Source organism: Leopardus geoffroyi, chromosome B1 (genome assembly GCF_018350155.1).
Source record: "Leopardus geoffroyi isolate Oge1 chromosome B1, O.geoffroyi_Oge1_pat1.0, whole genome shotgun sequence".
NCBI classification, from domain to species: domain Eukaryota; kingdom Metazoa; phylum Chordata; class Mammalia; order Carnivora; family Felidae; genus Leopardus; species Leopardus geoffroyi.
Genome location: NC_059327.1, coordinates 68,420,722 through 68,442,688, shown reverse-complemented (window position 1 = coordinate 68,442,688; position 21,967 = coordinate 68,420,722). Strand labels below are relative to the sequence as shown.

General features: G+C 38.5%; 1 protein-coding gene across 20 annotated transcripts in view; it reads left to right on the top strand.

Annotated features, from left to right (window-relative positions):
- The window catches only part of RAPGEF2 (Rap guanine nucleotide exchange factor 2), a 249,298-nt gene extending 229,277 nt beyond the window's left edge, over positions 1–20,021 (top strand). For 10 of the 20 annotated variants that reach the window (XM_045464217.1, XM_045464203.1, XM_045464195.1 and 7 more), the window contains 14 exons: positions 528–685; positions 1,300–1,540; positions 3,709–4,092; positions 4,974–5,185; positions 5,278–5,401; positions 6,006–6,029; positions 7,021–7,244; positions 8,660–8,866; positions 10,807–10,959; positions 11,983–12,105; positions 13,562–13,787; positions 14,349–14,908; positions 16,828–17,133; positions 17,959–20,021. In XM_045464217.1, the coding sequence (XP_045320173.1) occupies positions 528–685; positions 1,300–1,540; positions 3,709–4,092; positions 4,974–5,185; positions 5,278–5,401; positions 6,006–6,029; positions 7,021–7,244; positions 8,660–8,866; positions 10,807–10,959; positions 11,983–12,105; positions 13,562–13,787; positions 14,349–14,908; positions 16,828–17,133; positions 17,959–17,984 (2,968 nt within the window). In that variant the 3' untranslated portion in view covers positions 17,985–20,021. The remainder of the gene's footprint in view (positions 1–527; positions 686–1,299; positions 1,541–3,708; positions 4,093–4,973; positions 5,186–5,277; positions 5,402–6,005; positions 6,030–7,020; positions 7,245–8,659; positions 8,867–10,806; positions 10,960–11,982; positions 12,106–13,561; positions 13,788–14,348; positions 14,909–16,827; positions 17,134–17,958) is intronic. The other 10 variants (XM_045464265.1, XM_045464261.1, XM_045464255.1 and 7 more) reach the window with 4 other exon arrangements.
- Positions 20,022–21,967: the final 1,946 nt, after the last annotated feature.

The following is a 21,967-nucleotide window of genomic DNA, read 5'->3' as shown; positions in this document are numbered from 1 at the left end:
CCCGGTGTCAGGGTTTCTTTACATTTGACTCCATAGTGATCTCATTTATTTCTCTGAAACACTGGAGAATGAAATTAGGACAGTTTGGATTTTTCTCCTCTGTTTTACTCCGTTTCTTCAGTTCTTAAAGATCAGATTATAAAATAATTTATCATTCTGATACATAAATCACCAGTCGAGTGAGACTAAATACACTCTTTTTAATGTGCTTATTCTTAAATCTATTTCCAGGAGTAACTAGAGCTTATCTTTTCTTGAAAATACTGAGAGAGTACTATTATTCTTTGTCTACTGAAAGAGGCATAGGTTTTAGAGTGACATATGCTTAAGAAACAGCAAAATAAGTTGAGTTAGATACACTTAAGCAGTAGTTGCTACTGAATTTTCAACCAAATTTGTTAATGGTACTTTTAAATGAGCTGTCTTATACAAATATGTTTTACTTATGGTCTGTGTCTATTATATATTGATGAGTTATAACTTTTTACTTGTGGATCATTTATTCTCTAATTTTTCTCTTTGTTCAGTGATATTGGGATTGGTCAGTCTCAGGATGACAGCATAGTAGGATTAAGGCAGACCAAGCACATCCCAACGGCATTGCCCGTCAGTGGAACCTTGTCTTCCAGTAATCCCGATTTATTGCAGTCACATCATCGCATTTTAGACTTCAGTACTACTCCTGGTGAGCATCGCCTGTGCTGCTTTTGTTTCCTTGTAGTAATCTGTTTTCTTCTAATATATGGTAATGCTGTATGTTCTTGGTTTGGCGTGGATTGTGTCAAATGCTCCAAGTCAGAGCCTTAAATTTCAAACCACTGGAATCAGTTCTTTCTTATTCTTCAGACTAATTTGATATGATCCTGGGCAAATTAATCTCTGAACGTGTTTTCTCTTTTCATAATAATAACACATACCATGCCGGTTATTACTAGGTCATGTTAAATAAATAGAGTAAGAGGAATATATTAGATTAGCTTAATGGGATTTTCAGTATAATAAAGATGAACTTTAGATTTAAATTTTTCCCTTTTTTGCTACCAACCTGAGAATTTTATGTGCTGCTGCTGTGTACTGATGTTTGTATTTGTGGATCATTCAGGTATCTGTGGGGAAAAATATGTTCATGCAGCAGATCAGTATGTTGACTTATAGAATCTTTGAAGAAGGATTGTAACGAGGGAGAGATGCAAGTTTAGCATTTGTCTTTTCTAGGGAGGTTTTCCTGATTACTTCACTTAATTGTATTACCATATGCTAAAATCCTTTCCACTTACATATGGCTTTTCTTTCCCCCAGACTTGCCAGATCAAGTGTTAAGGGTTTTTAAAGCTGATCAGCAAAGCCGATACATCATGATCAGTAAGGACACCACAGCGAAGGAAGTAGTCATTCAGGCCATCAGGGAGTTTGCTGTGACTGCCACCCCGGATCAGTATTCACTGTGTGAGGTCTCTGTCACACCTGAGGGTGTAATCAAACAAAGAAGACTCCCAGATCAGCTTTCCAAACTTGCTGATAGAATTCAGCTGAGTGGAAGGTATACAATATATCTGTCCTATTGGATTTCTTTAACCCCTCTTCAAACCCACACCAATGTCTAAGAGATGAACACTTTCAAAGGGTTTTTAAAATGAGTAAGTACCCCTGCAAACGAGAAAGAAGACTTATCCCGTTCTCCAAGAATTGGTGAATCAAAGGAAATGTACCCAGTAGACTGCTGACCCTCACAAGGATCTCTTAAGACCCTTTTGAAAAGGAGGGCACTGTGACCTGAAATTGTTATTGGCTGTCAGGGCACAGGCAGTCACTTCTTACACTGGCTGTAGGACACCAGGCTGGTGAAGTCACAGAGCTAATGCTGATTCTCTTTCCTGGATGTGTACATTCACAAACATGTTTTTAAATCATATTCTGTTGTCAATTGCTCCTGCCTACTCAACTTTTCTAGGAGCTGCAATTGTTTAGATGGAGATATCAATGACCATGTAGCTGGCTAATGCTGCCTTTTATTGTGTGCTACACTGTGAAAAATACCTCGCTCTAGAACAAACTTTTGGTTGCTTCAGAGCTTGGTCTCCTGCTGCATAAGTGCTTCTATCACATATTACTTGCCAGGGTAACATTGTACCTGATTTTGTCAGTCTCCTGAATTTCCCTTGATAATATGTAATGTGTGTCCTCAAACCACAAATTAGTGAAAGTTGAAAAAGCAGTTACCTTTTGGCTCTAAAGACTAGATTCTGCACTCACTGAATATTAAGGAGTTTCATAAATCACATTTTTTTTTCTTTTTTTCTTGCTGGATGGAGTGTTCTTTTTGTACTTGAATTTTCCATAGCATAAATCTGATTTAATTCATTCAAAACTTCCTTTTTCTTGCTATCAACTACAACTTTATTACTCTTCTTCACTTTTACTTTATTTCCAACCCTGACACCAGCAGTTAGTGTTGTTTTAGGAGATCAGTTTTTCGCATTATCATTTGAAGGCACATTGCTATATCTGTAACCATGATGGAGTTCTACAAAACTCCATTGAGGTGCAGATTCATGGCTCACAGTCAAGAAAATTATATATGAATACATGTCATGGGCTTCATGAGTAATCAAAACTGGGAATGTTCAATCTGTGGATGTGAAGGCCTCAAGGTATGTGTTTTCCGTCATGGTCGCTTTGGTGAAAGATGCAAAAGGCCAGTTTGGCAAGACTCCCACTGGGCTCATTCTGCTTCTGTCTTTATGGAATTTGGCTTAGGAAAACATCTGTCTACTAAACCAAAAAAACAACCCCACAGGGCAAACATCTGGATTCTATTTTCAACAAGTTGTTTACAAAGAGAAAGGAGTAATAATGAGTTCTCATCTCTGTCACTGATAGTAACTACTCATTAATATTTGGGAGCCTCTGTTTCCTCATCCGACAAGAATAATACCTGCCCCACTTACTTGTAGGGTTTTTGTGAAAACCAGATATTTAAAAGTTAAAGATCAGGGCGCCTGGGTGGCTCAGTAGGTTAAGCGTCTGACTTCGGCTCAGGTCATGATCTCGTGGTTCATTAGTTCGAGCCCTGCATCAGACTCTTCGCTGACAGCTCAGAGCCTGGAGCCTGCTTCAGGTTCTGTGTCTCCCTCTCTCTCTGCCCTTTGCTCCTCCCCCTCCCCCCAAATAAATAAACATAAAAAAAATCTATTTTGGCATTATTGTACTCATAGTATCAGATAGAAGGGAATATCTTATCGGTTTCTTTGGTATTTGAATAAGTTGGTTCAAATTGGATCACGTTTACCTATTAATAGTTACAGACTCGCTCTAGGAAAACAGGGTGATGACCTGTGTCTGATCTCTTCTGCCTTCCTTAGAGCCTGTTTTCTTATTTAAACTGAAATTTTAAATTGAGCTATTTTCTGTCACTTTTAGCAAAAATACATAAAATAATCTGGAAATCAGGGAAGGGCAGGAGAAAAATACATGACAACTGGTACAAATGAAATGACATGTGATTTATTAGCTCCCATCAGTGACTTCCTGATAGGTGATTCTATGAGCTGGTGACTGGGGCAGCAGCTGTATTCTCTGTCCTTGTACAAGAGAATTCTTCCATCACTCACAGCCTGTTCTTGCAAATGTTGTCTACAAAGTAGCATCATTCTTTCAAGTAATGTCATGAGACTGCTGCTTAGGCTTAGAATTGTGTGTTTTTCACAGGTATTACTTGAAAAACAACATGGAGACAGAAACTCTTTGTTCAGATGAAGATGCTCAGGAGCTGTTGAGGGAGAGTCAAATTTCCCTCCTGCAGCTCAGTACTGTTGAAGTGGCCACACAGCTCTCTATGCGGAATTTTGAACTTTTCCGTAACATTGAACCTACTGAATACATAGATGATTTATTTAAACTCAAATCAAAAACCAGCTGTGCCAACCTGAAGAAATTTGAAGAAGTAATTAACCAAGAAACATTTTGGGTAGCATCTGAAATTCTGAGAGAGACAAACCAGCTGAAGAGGATGAAGATCATTAAGCATTTCATCAAGATAGCACTACACTGCAGGGAATGCAAGAATTTTAACTCAATGTTTGCAATCATCAGGTAAGCGAGCATACAGGTCCTAAGATTCAATTCAGTTTGCAGATCAAAAATACACATCAGTCCAGGAACACCGTATAATTTCTGTAAGTGTAGTAGCTTTTGATTGAATCATATTGAACAAGTCCTTTTCTCGGAATCCAATGATTCTTAATTTAAAGTCTCTGGTGAGCTACATGTAGAGCCCAGAAAAGCTATACTCACTACTTTTTTTAGTTCTGCGACTTAGGGCAAATTATTTTAATTTCTCTAGACATCAGTTTATTTCTCATAAAGGAACAGTGCCCCAAAGAAGCATCAAGTAGATTCAATGATATTATGTATGTGGACTTCTATCAGCCGGCACAAGGCAGATGCCCACTAAATGTTCATTTTCATTTTCTTCCCATGTAAGTGCTTATACTGAGGCCAGAAGACACTACAAACTGAAACAATTAGCAATATTGCTATTCACGGTGATTATGAATCATTGTCTCTCACTAGGAGTTTGATCATATTGTCATTACTGTTAGGACTTTTATTGTATTCCTGTAGGATACTTGGCCAGTCTGTTTTATCACCAGGCTCCTATGTGCCAAGCGCTTCTCTGCGCATGGAAGCAGAGCTGCAAAACAGATGCTACCCTCATGATACTTCACATTCCAGTTGTTTGTCCATAATAAACAGACTAGAAGGGTCTGAAGGGTAATAACCCTTGGCCCTGACCCTGCTTCTGTCTTGAGTTCTCATTACCCAGAATTATTAGTAGTTTCTTATGAATCCCATAAATTGCTATGTATATACAGCATAAACACAGAGGTATTATACGTTTATAAACAATATGCTATTTTTACTTTCTTTGTTTCGTAAGAATGAGTCATTTAATTTCCTTTTTTTCCTTTCAGTGGCCTAAATTTGGCACCAGTGGCAAGACTACGAACCACCTGGGAAAAACTTCCCAATAAATACGAAAAGCTGTTTCAAGATCTCCAAGACTTGTTTGATCCCTCCAGAAACATGGCAAAATATCGCAATGTCCTCAACAGTCAAAACCTGCAGCCTCCCATAATCCCTCTATTCCCAGTTATCAAGAAGGATCTCACATTCCTTCATGAAGGTAAGTATAAAGTAGATTTTCTGTCTTCACTTGTGGAAGCACACGATAAATGAATGTGATAGGATTCCCTTTTTCTTCTTTGCCAATTATAGGAAATGACTCAAAAGTTGATGGGCTAGTCAATTTTGAGAAGCTAAGGATGATTGCAAAAGAAATTCGTCATGTTGGCCGAATGGCTTCAGTTAACATGGACCCTGCCCTCATGTTCAGGACTCGGTGAGTGTGTCCTCTTCAGTAACACGTGTAGGCTCAGAGAAGTTTGGGTTTAGAGGTCTCCTAATAAATGAGAAATTTTTGAATATTTACATTTGTAGCTTGGCAGAAATTTTATTAGGTTGTGGTGAGAATCCCCTGAGCTCTAATTCGAAATAAATGTCTTATTTGGGCTCAGGTGCACTTTTCACTGTCCGCTAAAAACAGTTTGTCCTGCAGAAATTTTTCATTTCACAACTATTCCTTACTTGTCAGAACACTGGTTTGTAGAGCTTAAAACTCATAACTGATAGTATGAACTAAAATATGTAAAGAACCCAAACAATATGGGCTCAGTATCCATGCAATGGATTTAGTTGGCAGTGTAGTCAAAAAGGATTAATCCAGTGAAGGAGAGGAGTTCTTAGAACAAAAAAATTAACCGTATCTGTCTCTTGAGCCAGAAAAGTATTGCGGGTAAAGTTGTGTGTGTGAGGTGATTATGCAGTTTAATGTTTGTGAGCTTCTAGTACTGCTTATCCAAAAGTCTAGTCCTTTCTTTCTGAGCTTGTGATCTTTCTGTCTCTTTCTACACCCATGCTTCAATCTCCATGGCTCTCACTTACAGGAAGAAGAAATGGAGGAGTTTGGGGTAAGTGGTGGAGACCTTGCAAACCCACACACAATTCTTATTCTGCTCATTGCATTGTTTTCTTACCTGCTGTATTTTCTGATGCTTTGCATTTTCTCTTAACCCTCTTGCTGACTTCACGTTTAATCTGTTGGGGCTTTTGTTTTTGAGGTCATGATCCATGAGAGCTGTGAAGTGGTTGATGATTGTTCTGGGGAACTGTAGGCCAGGCATACTTCTCAGTCTTCAAAAAGATTTTATTTTAATATGATTTGTGTACTTGGAAATGGAGAAAGCCTAATGCGGGGTTACGGGAGGAAGAACATTAAAAGGAAAAACTGTGCAATTTAAATACTATTGCACAGATATTTAAGTAAATATATATAATGTAAAAAGTGCCCCAAGGTGTTAAAACTACAGTTTTTACAGCTCAACTAACTACTGTTTTCATTCTATAAACCGATACTTTTTAAACATAATTCTTAACAATTCATGTGCTAGTTTCTATATATATATATATGTTTACAATTGCATGATCATTTTATTAACAGATTGACCCATATTACTTTAAAAACTCTTTCACTCAAGGAAAAAGAAAACGATTGTGAACAGTGTAGCTAATTTTATTTAAATTTATGTAAAATATCCTCTTTAGGAAAAGTAAATTTCATGTAAATCTCAATGATTTTTAACTGTGTATTGCATGAGCTCCTATATATAATCAGTATTTGCTGGCTTCTATGAAAGAACTGCCTTGAATGCTCTATAGATGAGAAAAGCAGAATTTCCGAGTTGGACTAGAAACATATATATATGTATGTACGTATGATTCTTTTTTAACTTAAGAAAATTTAATCTGTATTAGTCTATATTTCCTTGTAACAGTTTACTTACCAGAATGAGGCATGTGATCTTTTGAACGCAGAATACTTGTGTAAGTCTTGGCATGTTTCAAATAGATAAAGGAACCCCATGGTAGAGTGAGCTGCATATCTGCCTTTTCATCTTCCAGGTCTCTCAGCCAGGGTAGTACAAATGCAACAGTGCTAGACGTTGCTCAGACAGGTGGTCATAAAAAGCGGGTACGTCGTAGTTCCTTTCTCAATGCCAAAAAGCTTTACGAAGATGCCCAAATGGCTCGAAAAGTCAAGCAGTACCTGTCCAATTTGGAGCTAGAAATGGATGAGGAGAGTCTGCAGACCTTATCACTGCAGTGTGAGCCAGCAACCAACACATGTGAGTTTTTCCTTAAAGCGGCTGCAGAATCTGAAATGCAGATTTGTTTCCTGAGCAGTGGTATGGGTGGCGACAAGTGGGGCTTAGCGCCGAGGGGGCAGTAGCATCCTGGCAACATACTAGCCCCTCCCTTGAATGCTGCCGTTGATCCCATGCAGTACTGGCCTAGGCCAGGCCTCCCGTCCAACTCACTTGGCTTGGGCATGGTGACCACAGAGACTTAGGGGGACGGCTGTTTCCGTTGTGTCTTTGTTGTCTCGCAAAGATACTTCCAAAGTGATGGGCAACCTGAGAGGCGAGAGTGGTGAAGGGCCTGCCTCGTCAGAGGGGTCTGTGACTAGGTGCACTTGCTACCTTTTATACCGTCAGCCTGACAGCGCCGGCAGGAAGTTGGCCTGGCACAGGAAGCAGTGGTTCTGCTGCAGGGTACCAAAATGCAGCCTAACGTGGAGTTTCCCAGCCTTCCAAAATCTGACCAGGCTAGAAATAGGGGCAGTTTTCTGCTTGTTTGCATCTACATTCGTGTAAGATTGAGGCATTTTCCATTTAGGACACTTTCGGGTCTTTTATGGACAGGTTTGAAGATACCCTTGATAGAATTTAAATGTTAGATGAGTTGAGAAGATTCAAGTTACTAGATTTTCCCAGGACGCCGAAGAGCTTGTCCTCTGGAGTCAGATTGGTTTGAGTTGAAATCCTGTTTGTTTCTCCAGATAGCAACGTCCCGTTAGGCAACTAACTTGAGCTCCCTAATCCTTAGCTTCTTTACGTGTAAATGGAGGAAGTACATCTGTGTCATTGAGTTGTTTTGAATGTTAATACATTATACATACAGCATTTTTAATTGTCCTATTCAGATTGTCTTCTATATGCCATGGAATTATATAATCAGTCTAATATTCAAGCTGTATTGGTTGCTATTGGCCAACATAGATAATTTTACCCATAGGAGAGAATTTAAGAGTGAAAAGATTACAGTTAATACCATTTATTAAATAAAAACTGAGCTCATACATGTCAAGGGATTTTGAGCTCCATTTTGAAAAGTAATCCTAATAATTTTCCTGTTGTAGATTTTATCATAGATTTCTGCTTTTTATATACATACACACAGCATATTGAACTCTCCACATTTTTCTACTTTTATTTTTAATGTGGTATTTAATAGTATAATCATCATTTGCGACAGCTGGTTTCATAAAGTAAGTATCTTTGTCCTGTCAGGCCTATATTATTTTCTGTAACTAGGGTTCCCTCCCACCCCCATTTCTGCCCTTTATGTGGATAACAGGAAAAAGACATGATACACATTTTCGTGTTCTAAAGTGTAGAAAATGCTTATGCAGTTCTGAACTTGTATATAGCTACTAACTTCTGAAATTTCTTGTTCTGTTTTTAAACCAAACAATTAACAGTGCCTAAGAATCCTGGTGACAAAAAGCCGGTCAAGTCTGAGACCTCCCCAGTGGCTCCAAGGGCAGGGTCGCAACAGAAAGCACAAGCACAGCCACAGCCCCAACAGCCACCGCCACCACATAAAATCAACCAAGGACTGCAGGTTCCTGCTGTGTCCCTTTATCCCTCGCGAAAGAAAGTACCCGTAAAGGATCTCCCACCTTTTGGTAGGTGATTCAAATCATATCCTCTTTTGAGGCTATTTGGTGTCATGTTTTTCAGATTAGGAAAAAATCCTTATCTTGAATAACTCTAATATACTTGAGTCTCTATTTGATTGTTACCTCTTAATAAAACATTAATGTTCAGAAAGTTAAATTTTACTGTTACCAGTGGAAGGGACTGTTTACTGTTTATTCTATAGAGTGTCTCCTTGAATCATGCTCATTTGTTATTGGGAGGGGAGGGCGTGTGAAATGGGAGTGTTAGTATATATCTATTAGTTTTGTTCCTTTATGTAAATAGTACAACAAAGTTATATTTCATAAAATGTATGGGTTCTTTTTTGTACACTTATGTGAAAGGAAACAATGTTAATAAAAGGGGGAAAAAAAAAACCTTGTGGTACAGTTTACTTAGATAAAATAGGGTATTGGTCACTGAGCTATTCCTACCCAGGGACACCCTGTCCTTATGAGGTGGGCAAGAGTCTTCCAGTAGGTCCTTCGTATACTTTATCTTTGGCTCTTTCTTCCTGGTCAGCATATATGCCATTTGTTGAATTTGGGGAAGAGTGACAAAAGAATATCTTTGCTTGACATTTCCCCTTTGATTTGTATTTGTATTTGTATTTGTATTACTCTCCCTATCACAAACTGAATTACAGGTTTCTTTGTCTGTCATCTTATTAATATTCATATCTTCCTAAATCCCCTGCAACCTGACTTCTATTTCCTCTTTTAACCTGACCTTCTTATATGGAAGTTTGTCAGTCTTTCTTTTACTTAAATACAACTTTTTAGCCAAATGGGTAGGTGTGCCTGAATATAAAGCACTTTTTTAATCTCTGCATAATGCTGGCCTTGGAATTTTTTCCCAAATCACAACTATTTATTCGTACAGCTTTAGTGTAGCTAACATTTTCATGCATGTTGTGTATATCAGCATGTATATACATAAATATTGCTTTAAAAGTGGTCTTTAACTGTATTAAAACAAGATCAGATGTTTACATGAGGTGAAATGAAGGCTTAAATCTGTGTTAAATTTCACTGCCTCCTTTTTAATGGATCCTGGTAAGTCTAAGAACATTAAAACTAGCATTGACTGAGGCAGTGTCAGGTATTTCCAGGTATTTCCAAGTATTTCTTTGTCGTTCAGAAATAAGGCAATTGAGAGTGCCTCATAAGAATACTAGAGGCTTTGTATACTATTTTAATGTGACTCCCCCATTTCTAAAAATATTTCTTGGGGGGGGGAAATTACCTTATATTGAGATATGTAATCCTTTTTCTTCTACCCTCATCCTTCTTGATCCTTCTCTTGGCACTAGATCACTCCCTTCTGAAATCGTCTCCTGTGGTTTCTGTGACACAGGGCACTTCCATGGGTCTACTTCTGCTTTTCTTGCATCTACTTATTTGATCGAATATTAACTTCATGGAATTCCCTAGAACGTTTTTATTCACTTTTCTTACTACCTCTGGTTAGCTCTTGGCTCGTTAGTTTTCTCCCATCATTCCCACTTCTCCTGAGCCAACACACCCAGTAATACCAAAATACCTGTTTGAGTTCCCCAAAATACTCAGCCTTGAATTCTAATAATAAATATTCTTAGCTGATCACTTTTGTCCTAAATTCTAATATTTTCAAATTGTTCACTTTTTTTTCTTCATTGTTGTCTGATGTCAACATATTGTTGAATGAATGTTGATTAAGATTTAGAATCTAAAGTAAAATATCAAAAGCAGTCTATTTCTAGCACTCCAGCAGATACCAGTCAGAACACATTTCAGGTACTGTGTGCCTTCTGTAAGCTTACTGTTTATACCATGATGATATTACAAGTAGGTTGAAACTAAATGTAATATTAAATCATCCAAAAAGATTTTATTCATGTGATTCCTTTTTACTCATGAAAATACATATTTCTTTCTTTCTTTTATAGGCATATACTCTCCACAAGCTTTAAAGAAAATTCTTTCTTTGTCTGAAGAAGGAAGTCTGGAGCGTCATAAAAAACAAGCAGAAGACACTATATCAAACGCATCTTCCCAGCTTTCTTCTCCTCCCACTTCTCCACAGAGTTCTCCAAGGAAAGGTAGAACTAAATTACTTACTGTTTTCCTTTATAGCAATCTATACATTTCAGCTGCAATAAATTCCAGATTTATATATCACGTCATTTTTTTTTAAAAAATTTTTTTTTTTTTCAATGTTTATTTATTTTTGGGACAGAGAGAGACAGAGCATGAATGGGGGAGGGGCAAAGAGAGAGGGAGACACAGAATCGGAAACAGGCTCCAGGCTCTGAGCCATCAGCCCAGAGCCCGACGCGGGGCTCGAACTCCCGGACCGCGAGCTCCCGGACCGCGAGATCGTGACCTGGCTGAAGTCGGACGCTTAACCGACTGCGCCACCCAGGCGCCCCTATATCACGTCATTTTTGATGTTCGGGTCATTTAAAATGATGTCCTATATAATGCCCAATGGATTCCCCCCCGCCCCACCCCCCCTGGTTTATAAATTTGGAAGAATTTTCGTATTTCTTAATAGTAAATAGTGTTAAACTACATAATGCCATTTAAAACATATATATATGGTTTTTATTGATTGTAAGTGTGGAAATAATTTTTATAGTAAAAGGTGTTCTAACTAAATATAATTATATAACATTAATTGCAGAGTAGAAAGCTTTAAAAACATAAGAAAACTAATATCTTCCTGATTTATTTTTTCATTGTATTAACACGGGTCTTGATTATCTTTTTTTTTGTTGCTATTTTATTTTCAAAGAGATTAAATTTTAGGCAAACTCACTTCTTTATGTTGATGCTTTCTTATATTAAAATAATAGTAATTTTTTGCTGAATAACCCTCCAGGTTCCTTTCTCTTTCTACCCTTTAACTGAATGGGTATAAACCAGTAATAAATGGCTAAGACATTTTTCTCTAGAGGAAGGCCAAAAAGATGAATAAATTGTTAGATTTCACTGACATAACAAATACCTTTTCAGCTTTACTTCTTAGATATTTCAGACATGGATGCATTTTGTGTGCGTATCAGTCTCTCCTGTCCTTGTTAAATGGATACATCTAAATTCTTTTCTCATCCTGTTGTTAGGTGGCAGTGACAATCAGCTGAGATCTTTTGGCTCCGGGCAGTTGGACTTAACCAGTTCCTCCTCTTCTCTTGGAAGTGAGAACAGTAACAAGAATAACAATGCTCCACGGACCTATGGGATAGGTGGGGTTTACAGAACCAAAGACGGGGTGGGAAAGAGAGGAATTTTCTCATTATTAGTTAAGGAAAATGGGAGAATTCCTCTAAACGTCAAGTGCTCCACCCAAGTGATTATTTTTCTAGAGGTGTTTTTTTGAGAGGACTGTTCAGGGAACGCTTTAAATCTTGTCCATCAGAGGGGCGCCTGGGTGGCGCAGTCGGTTAAGCGTCCGACTTCAGCCAGGTCACGATCTCGCGGTCCGTGGGTTCGAGCCCCGCGTCGGGCTCTGGGCTGATGGCTCAGAGCCTGGAGCCTGTTTCCGATTCTGTGTCTCCCTCTCTCTCTCTGCCCTTCCCCCGTTCATGCTGTGTCTCTCTCTGTCCCAAAAATAAACGTTGAAAAAAAAAAAATTTTTTTTAAATAAAAAAAAATAAATCTTGTCCATCAGAACTTTCAGTGTCCTCTAAAAAAAGACTTCTCATAGATGAATGCATTAAATCTTATCAAGACCTGTGCAACCTTTAAAAAATAAATCAGGAATTAACAAGTTACTGAAAGGATGGGGAAGTACTTATAGAAGGTAAATTAGCAACATTTAGGTGTTCTAGACTTAATTTTTTTATTAGGTAAGTGGCATTGAAAAATCTGCATCTCATACACATAATCATATAAAACCAGTATTTTAAGTAATGTGAGATCTATAGTAATATTGTTTAAAAAATGAGTACTGAGAAAGAAGATTTGAATTTTTTCATTAAAAATATCAAGACAAGCACCTCTTTCTTTGTGGCTTTCAAAATTATTTTTAGCAGCAAAGGAGAGTTAAGGGTCCTTCAGGACATCTTTTTAGACATAGTGATGGCCTAGGGAGAAACTGGAGATTTTGCACATTACATCCTTCAAAACAATTGGCTTCTTTGCAATTCATCCAATATAATATTAATACTGAAAAACAAATGGCAAAAACCCAAAGGTATTTTCTTCAGGTATTTCAGGTATTATTCTTATATGTCCACTTGAAATGGTAAGACAGATACTTCTAGCTGAATATTCTCTGCTATAAAGTTCTAAAAATTAAAAACTTCATTGAAGATTACTGACTTTGCAGTTAAAAAAATACTTTTAAACTTGATCATACTTACTCTTCTTAGTTTCTTTTATATAGACTAATAGTAGTAGTATTTATACCTAAAGGAGCTAAGAATAGTCAACTAGTGCCATGATTTCTGCAAAATTTCCTAGTGCACATAACAGTGTTTCTTTTTTTCTTCTTTAAACTTTCATGAAACATGTTAAATTTCATTTGAGTAAAAGTTTACCTTACCAGTCACCCAAGTCTCCACAAGTAAAATGGTTTTTCCCTCACTTCAATGGTGGTACCTTTGGCCTGCATTTTGGTTTTGCTTCTATTTGGTAGGCTTCAGTTTTATGTTGTAAACCTATGGTGTCTAATTAATATGGTCGTTATTTCCCATGCAGGCTACACTCTGGCTCCCAGTGGTACTGTGGATAATTTCTCAGATTCTGGTCACAGTGAGATTTCTTCACGATCCAGTATTGTCAGCAATTCTTCCTTTGACTCAGTGCCAGTCTCGCTGCATGATGAGAGGCGCCAGAGGCATTCTGTCAGCATTGTGGAGACAAACCTCGGTGTGGGCAGGGTGGAAAGGCGGACTGTGATTGAACCAGACCAGTACAGCTTAGGGTGGGCAGCGTTTCTTTAGTGTTCTTTTACATTCCTTCTTCCATCCTTTAAAAATTAGTCCTTTATTCTGGATGTGGATTTCTGTTATTTTACCTAATGCCCAAGAAATGCTCACCCATCCCAGTTCTAATTTTTACAATTTCTAGATTAAGTTCCGTGCAATTTTTGTTGTATGCACTGCTTTTCAAGTTAGCTTTATTCTTGGAATACAGTTGCTCTGTGCTAAAGGAAGAGGCTGGTTTCAGGATGTGCCAGATCCTGTGTGTGTGCTGCCTCCCTGAAATCAGATTATGTTGACTCGTCCTTTAACCTTCTAAGGAAAGGGTTCCTTTATTATATATAAGCAAGTTGTTGTTCTTTTCCCTCTGTATTGGTGATGACAAGGTGAGCAAACTGGATGTGGCAGAACCGGCCAGGAGAATGAAACTCGGGGGTGCTTTTATCCTCTTCCTGTGATGAAACAAAGCCACCTTTCTGGGGGGAGAAAACATATTTTGGTTTTACATCATAGATTTATTAACAATCTTGCACTTTTTCCCCTTTTCATTTTCAACCACGTAGGTCCTATGCACCAATGTCTGAGAGTCGAGGCTTGTATGCTACAGCTACAGTAATTTCTTCCCCAAGCACAGAGGAACTTTCCCAAGACCAAGGGGATCGTGCGTCACTCGATGCTGCCGACAGTGGCCGTGGGAGCTGGACGTCGTGCTCAAGTGGCTCACATGATAATATACAGACCATTCAGCACCAGAGAAGCTGGGAAACACTTCCATTTGGGCACACTCACTTTGATTATTCAGGGGATCCTGCAGGTTTATGGGCCTCAAGTAGCCATATGGACCAACTTATGTTTTCTGATCACAGCACAAAGTACAACAGGCAAAATCAAAGTAGAGAGAGTCTTGAACAAGCCCAATCCCGGGCAAGCTGGGCATCTTCCACAGGATACTGGGGAGAAGACTCAGAAGGTGACACAGGCACAATAAAGCGAAGGGGTGGAAAAGATGTTTCCATTGAAGCCGAAAGCAGTAGCATCACCTCTGTGACCACAGAAGAAGCCAAACCTGTTGCTACGCCGGCCCACATAGCTGTGACGTCGAGTACTACAAAGGGACTTATTGGTAAGCTTATTAGAGAGCTTTGTCAGATCTCACCTCTCAAAAGTAAAATTATGTGTTCATGGTTCTTTTCCTCATCTTGACCCACCCGTTGTTGTCAGGGGCTTCCAAATTAGCGGTATGTTCAGGATTTTGAAATAAGAGTAGTCAAGAGCCCAGGTTCTGTGGTCAGGTACATACGGATATATTCCAGCATAATAAACAGTCTGTACATTTTAGCAGTCAAGATCAGCAGATTATCATTAAGGAATGTTTTCTTACCTTTTAGGCTAAAAGTATCAGAAGGACGCCCATTCTTTCTAAAGGAAGAATTTTTTGCGTAATTGGAGCTGTTTTAAAAGTTCTATTTTGTTACTTGAATTCTACTTAGACTTGACACTTTGCATATATAAATCTTCCATTGACTTTTGTTACGCAGACAAATCATGTGCTACACACTGTAGAACAAGGAAGAGGGTGCTGAGAAGTAGCATAAAGCATAAGAGCATAGGCTACGAATTTGGCGGATTGGGGGTTGAATCCCTGTTTGCCACTTTACTAACTTTGTGACATATGGGCAAGGTACTAACCTATATCTGCTTCTTCCTTTGTGAAACAAGCTTAATAATTTCTATCAATACGGTTGATGTGGGGATTAAAGGAACTCAATGGAAAGCACTTAGAACTGTGCCTAGATAGTAATTTATAAGTATTTGAAAGATGTTTTTGCTTTGCTGCTGCTGTTTCTCTTATGAAGTCTCTCATGTTCCCCCATTCCTATCAGGTTGTATTTTCTATGGCATAGTCAACATCTACCTAACTGAAGTGTAGGAATAAATTACAGGATACAGAGTCAGAGACTCTATAAATATAGAATGGAATTTATTAATAGGGAAATTGTTATTTTGCCATATAAATAGTCATGGATGGATAACAGTTAATACCTTGTCTTGGGTTGCAATTTTTAAAGCACTTTCTTTTAACAAACTAATACTTAGAATTTTTATTGCAAAGACGGGAATGAGTTTCATTCCTAATAACTGAATCTATGAAGTTCCAGAAAATAAAACTCTCATTCTACTTGGCTTCACAGATTTCATGTTCTAGGTCATGAATGTTAATAAAGGACTTTAAAAGAAATACATACCTTATAGTTTAGAGTTTTAAAATTTATGTCAATTTTTGCACGACTTTTCCAAATTTAATTCTCTTTTCCAAAGTGAGGTCCAAGACCTGAAAGTAATGTACGATTGATTTTCTGCCTGACAAGGGTAAATGCCCAGGTAATATGGACTAGCTTACCTTGTCCTTAGGGTAGGGGGAGAAGGAGGAAGGAAACTTTTAGCAGGCACTACTAATATCTCCCAGGCATAATACTAGGATTTTATGTTTTCTCTTTGCTTAAACTTTCCAATAAACCCAAGGGTTAAGTGTTAACCTTATTACTATTTTATAGTTAAATGCAAGATCTGAAGTAGTTTGTTTAGTAACGTCTCTCACCAGTTATTTTTACCATGGTGATAACCATTGAGAATATTTGGCCCAGTTAACATCCATTTCCTCGCCTGCCATATCCCCCACACAACATAAATCACATTTGTCATTGCACGGTGTTTGCTGTCTCATTAGTTTTATAATTAAAAAAAATTTTTTTTAATGTTTTATTATTTTTGAGACAGAGAGAGACAGAGCATGAACGGGGGAGGGTCAGAGAGAGAGGGAGACACAGAATCCGAAGCAGGCTCCAGGCTCTGAGCTGTCAGCACAGAGCCCGACGCGGGGCTCGAACTCACGGACCGTGAGATCATGACCTGAGCCGAAGTTGGACGCTTAACCGACTGAGCCACCCAGGCGCCCCAGTTTTATAATTTATCGTAAACATTTGTGGCATGAAATAATCGTCCACAAAATTTGCAATGACCGGTACATTGTCTTCACTACAGTGCGGAAGGAGGGCAGGTATCGAGAGCCCCCGCCCACCCCTCCAGGCTACATTGGAATCCCCATCACTGACTTTCCAGAAGGACATTCCCATCCGGCCAGGAAACCTCCGGACTACAACGTGGCACTTCAGAGATCTCGGATGGTCGCCCGACCCACCGACACAGCTGGGCCTTCGCCTGCACAGCAGCCACACGGGCCTCCAGCGAGCGGCAGGCCAGTGAACAAACCGCAGTGGCATAAGCCCAATGAGTGTGACCCGCGCCTCGCCCCCTATCAGTCTCAAGGGTTTTCCACCGAGGAGGATGGTATATATACGCATTCTTAAAACCATAGCATTAGTGTGTTCACTTACTCTGCCTGTGAGCTTTCGAGGGCATTTGTTTTCTTAACACCTTGGTCAGCTGCGTCTTTAGCCATATCCTACATAAGGAACATTTTGTGTTCAGAGTTTGTTCCTTCCTGAACGTGTTTAGAAATACCAAAGATTGCCGAGGGGACACTTGCAATAAAGTGTGTTACCTGACTAGATTTCTTACTGATTCTCAAAGTTTCTCTGTGGAAATGTATTTGGACTTTTAACGAGATCTGAATGAAAGTCTGATAAAGAAGCATAACTTATAGCTTCTTTGCCGCCTTTCTATAAATCTACCTGGCCATGCTGGAATGAGGGTGACGGAGATCACCCTCTGCCCTTGTTTAACATGTTTTATTATGCAAATAATCATAATGGAAAAAAAGTAAAAGACAAAAAATGAAAATCACTTCTAGTCCTACCTCTTGCAGATAGCCATTATTAACATTTTGTTACATATCCTTCTAGATTTATGTGTGTGTATATATTATTTAAAGTCCCATGCTGCTTCATAATTTGCAGTTTATTAACTTTGCAATCAGTAAGCATACGATATTTATATCTTCTGTGTATATTTAAAGATATGCATCATACATACTTTTTTTAAAACTTTAGTATTAATCATTACTTAGAAAAAAAGGGAAAAGATGTTAAGTGAGCTATACTAAAAACATAGCTATGGTATTTTTACTTAACCTATCAGTGAATGTATTCTCTGTAGCAAAGAAATGACTTGCCTGCTCACTTTTTTTTTTTTTTTCCCTCATTGTGTTTGCAGAAGATGAACAAGTATCTGCTGTTTGAGGCACAGGCTTTTCTGGATCCAGAGTTAGCCACCTAAAAGGAGAGCACAAGAAGACGTCCCTAGCAGTGGAGCCGTGGAACTCGCATTCTGAGGATGGTGGACCGGTTTGCCTCCTTCCCTGCCTTAAAAGCAGCATGGGGCTTCTTCTCCCCTTCTTCCTTTCCCCTTTGCATGTGAAATACTGTGAAGAAATTGCCCTGGCACTTTTCAGACTTTGTTGCTTGAAATGCACAGTGCAGCAATCTTCGAGCTCCCACTGTTGCTGCCTGCCACATCACACAGTATCATTCCCAATTCCAAGATCATCACAACAAGATGATTCACTCTGGCTGCACTTCTCAATGCCTGGAAGGATTTTTTTAAATCTTCCTTTTAGATTTCAATCCAGTCCTAGCACTTGGTCTCATTGGGATAATGAGAAAAGCTAGCCATTGAACTACTTGGGGCCTTTAACCCATCAAAGAAGACAAAGAAAAACAATGAAATCCTCTTGAGTACAGTGCTTTGTCCACTTGTTTACAATGTCTTTTTTTTTTTTTTTTTAATGAATTTAAAGATTGTGTTCAGAGAGTAAATGTTCTATCCATTTGATGATCACAGTATTATTTTGAACCTTTAAGTAGGGTTGCCAGCCTGGGTTTCTAAAAAACCAAATATGCCGGACAGGGTGTGGTCACACCAAGAAGAGGGAAGACCTGGCTTGCGACCCTGTCTTCCCGTGTCCTTCTGGCCTCACCCGTGAAGTGCCCTATCCTGGAAGTAGAAGATGTTAGCCAATTACTTAGATACCAAGACACCTCATCCACTCCTTCCCCAGTGGGTGGGGTTCTTCTGTAAAACTGTTTGCACATGGCCAGGGGAGGGAAAAAGGACTCTTGTGTCCTGTGTCTGAGCCTTATGGAATGCAGGACAGTGTCATTTGAGGGCGTGTCCTGCTCCATCGAGACGGATGGCAAACCCTGTTTTTTTAAGTTATATTTCTTTGATTTTTGTTAAATTAGTTTTAGGGATTTTTTTTTTTTTTTTTTTTTTTTTCATTTTTAAAGAGAAACGTTTGTAACTGGATAGCATTGCAGTGAAAGCAGCTTGGGATATTGGAGCTAACGCCAGCTGTTAATACTGCTCTTTCGAGACAGCCTCCCTGTACCGAACTGGCATTAGGGAATAAACAAGCCTTTAACGTGATAGAGGAACAAAAGATCAAAAACCTGATTAGACATGCCAGCCTTTGCGAGGTGGGTTAGTCACCAAAGACTAACCTGGAAGTGGCTTTATGGACGCTGCAGATAGAGAAGGCCTACGTGTAGCAACCACCTGCTCACAGCTGCTATTAACCCTATAGTGACTGAAATGACCCCTCCACTCTATTTTTGTGTTGTTTTTGCACAGACTCCGGAAAAGTGAAGGCTGCCAATCCGAGTAGTACTCAAATGTGAGGAACTGCTGGTCTTGGATTTTTTTTCCATTAAATTCAGCTGATCATATTGATCAGTAGATAAACGTAAATAGCTTCAAATTTTAAAAGTCAAATTGCAGTGTTTTTTCACTGCATCAAAACGATGTCAGTGCTTTATTTAATAAATCTCTTCTGTATCATGGCATTTGTCTACTTGCTTATATATTACATTGTCAATTATGCATTTGTAATTTTCCATGTAATAGGCATTATTTGCCAGTTTTCTTATATAGGCTGTGGACCTCATGTGCAGATAGACAGAAACCTAGCTCTACCACAAGTCGCACAAACGTTATCTAAGCATTAAGTAATTGTAGAACATAGGACTGCTAATCTCAGTTCGCTCTGTGATGTCAAGTGCAGAATGTACAATTAACTGGTGATTTCCTCATACTTTTGATACTACTTGTACCTGTATGTCTTTTAGAAAGACATTGGTGGAGTCTGTATCCCTTTTGTATTTTTAATACAATAATTGTACATATTGGTTATATTTTTGTTGAAGATGGTAGAAATGTACTATGTTTATGCTTCTACATCCAGTTTGTACAAGCTGGAAAATAAATAAATATAACATAAAGCCTGGTCTCTATCCTTAATGAATCGTGCATGCTTTTTATTACTGAAGTGTAATAAGGCCTTTGGGTCTTACTGCAGGAGCAAGCCCTCAGAAGGTCAAGGAGATTTAGCCTAGTTAGTATAAAAACTACCTAAAGCTATTCTTTTAGGTAGCTTTCTGTTGATTCAAAGATACTAATATCACAAACCAAACCACATTCAGAATTCAGTGTTTTTTGAGATTCAGTGAAAAATGATGATCCATATATATTTACAGAGCATTGGTCTCTTCTCAACTCTTTCTTTTCCAATAAAAATTTCTGTGGGACATATTTTAATTCCCAGTGTGCATAATGAGAAACAGGACCTCAGAGAACATAAACTGTTATTCACGATCGTGACCGCTAAGTTCAAGGTACAATGTAGCTAATGATTTGAGACTTCTGAGTACATAAAATATTGTTATGTCTAGGAGTTGTGTTATTTGGTAAGTCTGAGTAATGCTTCAGTCTATCAGAAGGGCACTTAAAAGGTAAAAATCAGTTCAGCAGCAACCTATTTAAGCACTTTTGAAATCAAGGACTCATTTCTTAGCCTCAAGCAGACATAAAGAAAAGTGGTACCGCTCACTGGGAAGCCTCGGAAGCTGGAGTGGAAGCATATGGGAGCACGTGCACAAAATGTGAGAAAGTCTAAAAAGGAGTCAGAAGTTTAGCCCTACTACTCAAGTGGCCACTGGCCAAACTTAAAAAGCTTTCTGAATCAGCGTTTGTGCTAGCTGTCTTGGTGAGGACATTTTGAAAATCTGGCCATCGAAACAAATGGAGAATTAAAACGAGTAGCTTCAACCATACCTTTTAAAAAAACGAAGGTATTGTGTATACGTGTGTTGTTATGTGTTTGCCTCTATTCGTTATAAAAGCCATTCATTACTCAGGGACACTCTTATCAAAGCAACCACCTATGCTTTAATGCAATGCTCGATTTAAATTTGTCATTCAAAAAGCTTAATTTTTTCCAATCTGGCTGGAAGAAATTAAGAATCTGATGCTAACAAGCTCTTCATCCTAACTTTTTGTATTCTTAAAACAGGAAAATGACTAAACCACGATGCCCATTAAAAACCCTTTTATATTTTAGGTTACCTTTAAGTAGGCAAAGACTTGTCTCTGCTTCAGGGATTCAAGAAATCCATGTTCGTCAGATGTAATCAACAGCAGTGACAGAGTTTAATCCGTGTCCTGTTAGTAACAGAATTTGGTCCAGTTTTAGGAATGTTGTAGAAGATACTTTGTTGGCAAATATCTGATGCTCTATCCCCTAATCAAAAAGGCAACACAGACCCAAGTCTGTTTCCATGCACACAAGTTAAAGCCCTCCAAATATTCTCAGCTTAAACCTGTCATCCTATATTGGGAAGTAATCGAGCTTATGTTCATCTATGCTTTAATATATTTTAGCTCCAGTTCACTGATACTATCTCCCCAAATGTTCCTGAGTGATGCAAGCTTCTGAGAATGTATCAACGCCTGGTAGGTCTGTGTACTAATGTATTAATGCATTATTGCACTGTTTTGTCAAAAATAGGAAGCTGAGTCCTTGATTCTGTGATCTAATTCTCCTTTAACAATAGCTTACTCAAAGAATAAGAAAGTGAAGCAAGTTGTTGATGGAGAGGGAAATGATTTCATGAATATTCATAATGTCAAGAAGAATGTTGAAAGGGGCAGTAATGTAGCTTTAATGAATAGGACAGACTGTAGCCAAGCTGACATGACTTTCAAGAAAGACTTTAAAGCGAATGACAATTTACCCAACTGAAAGGGAGACAGACACACTGGAACTGAAAAATAATTTGTGAATTGCACTTTTTCAACGTTCACGTTTTTTTGCAAGCAGGATAAAATTCCTGCCTATGATTGAAATTACACTCATTGCCCAGTTTTTACAATGCCATGATTATATAAC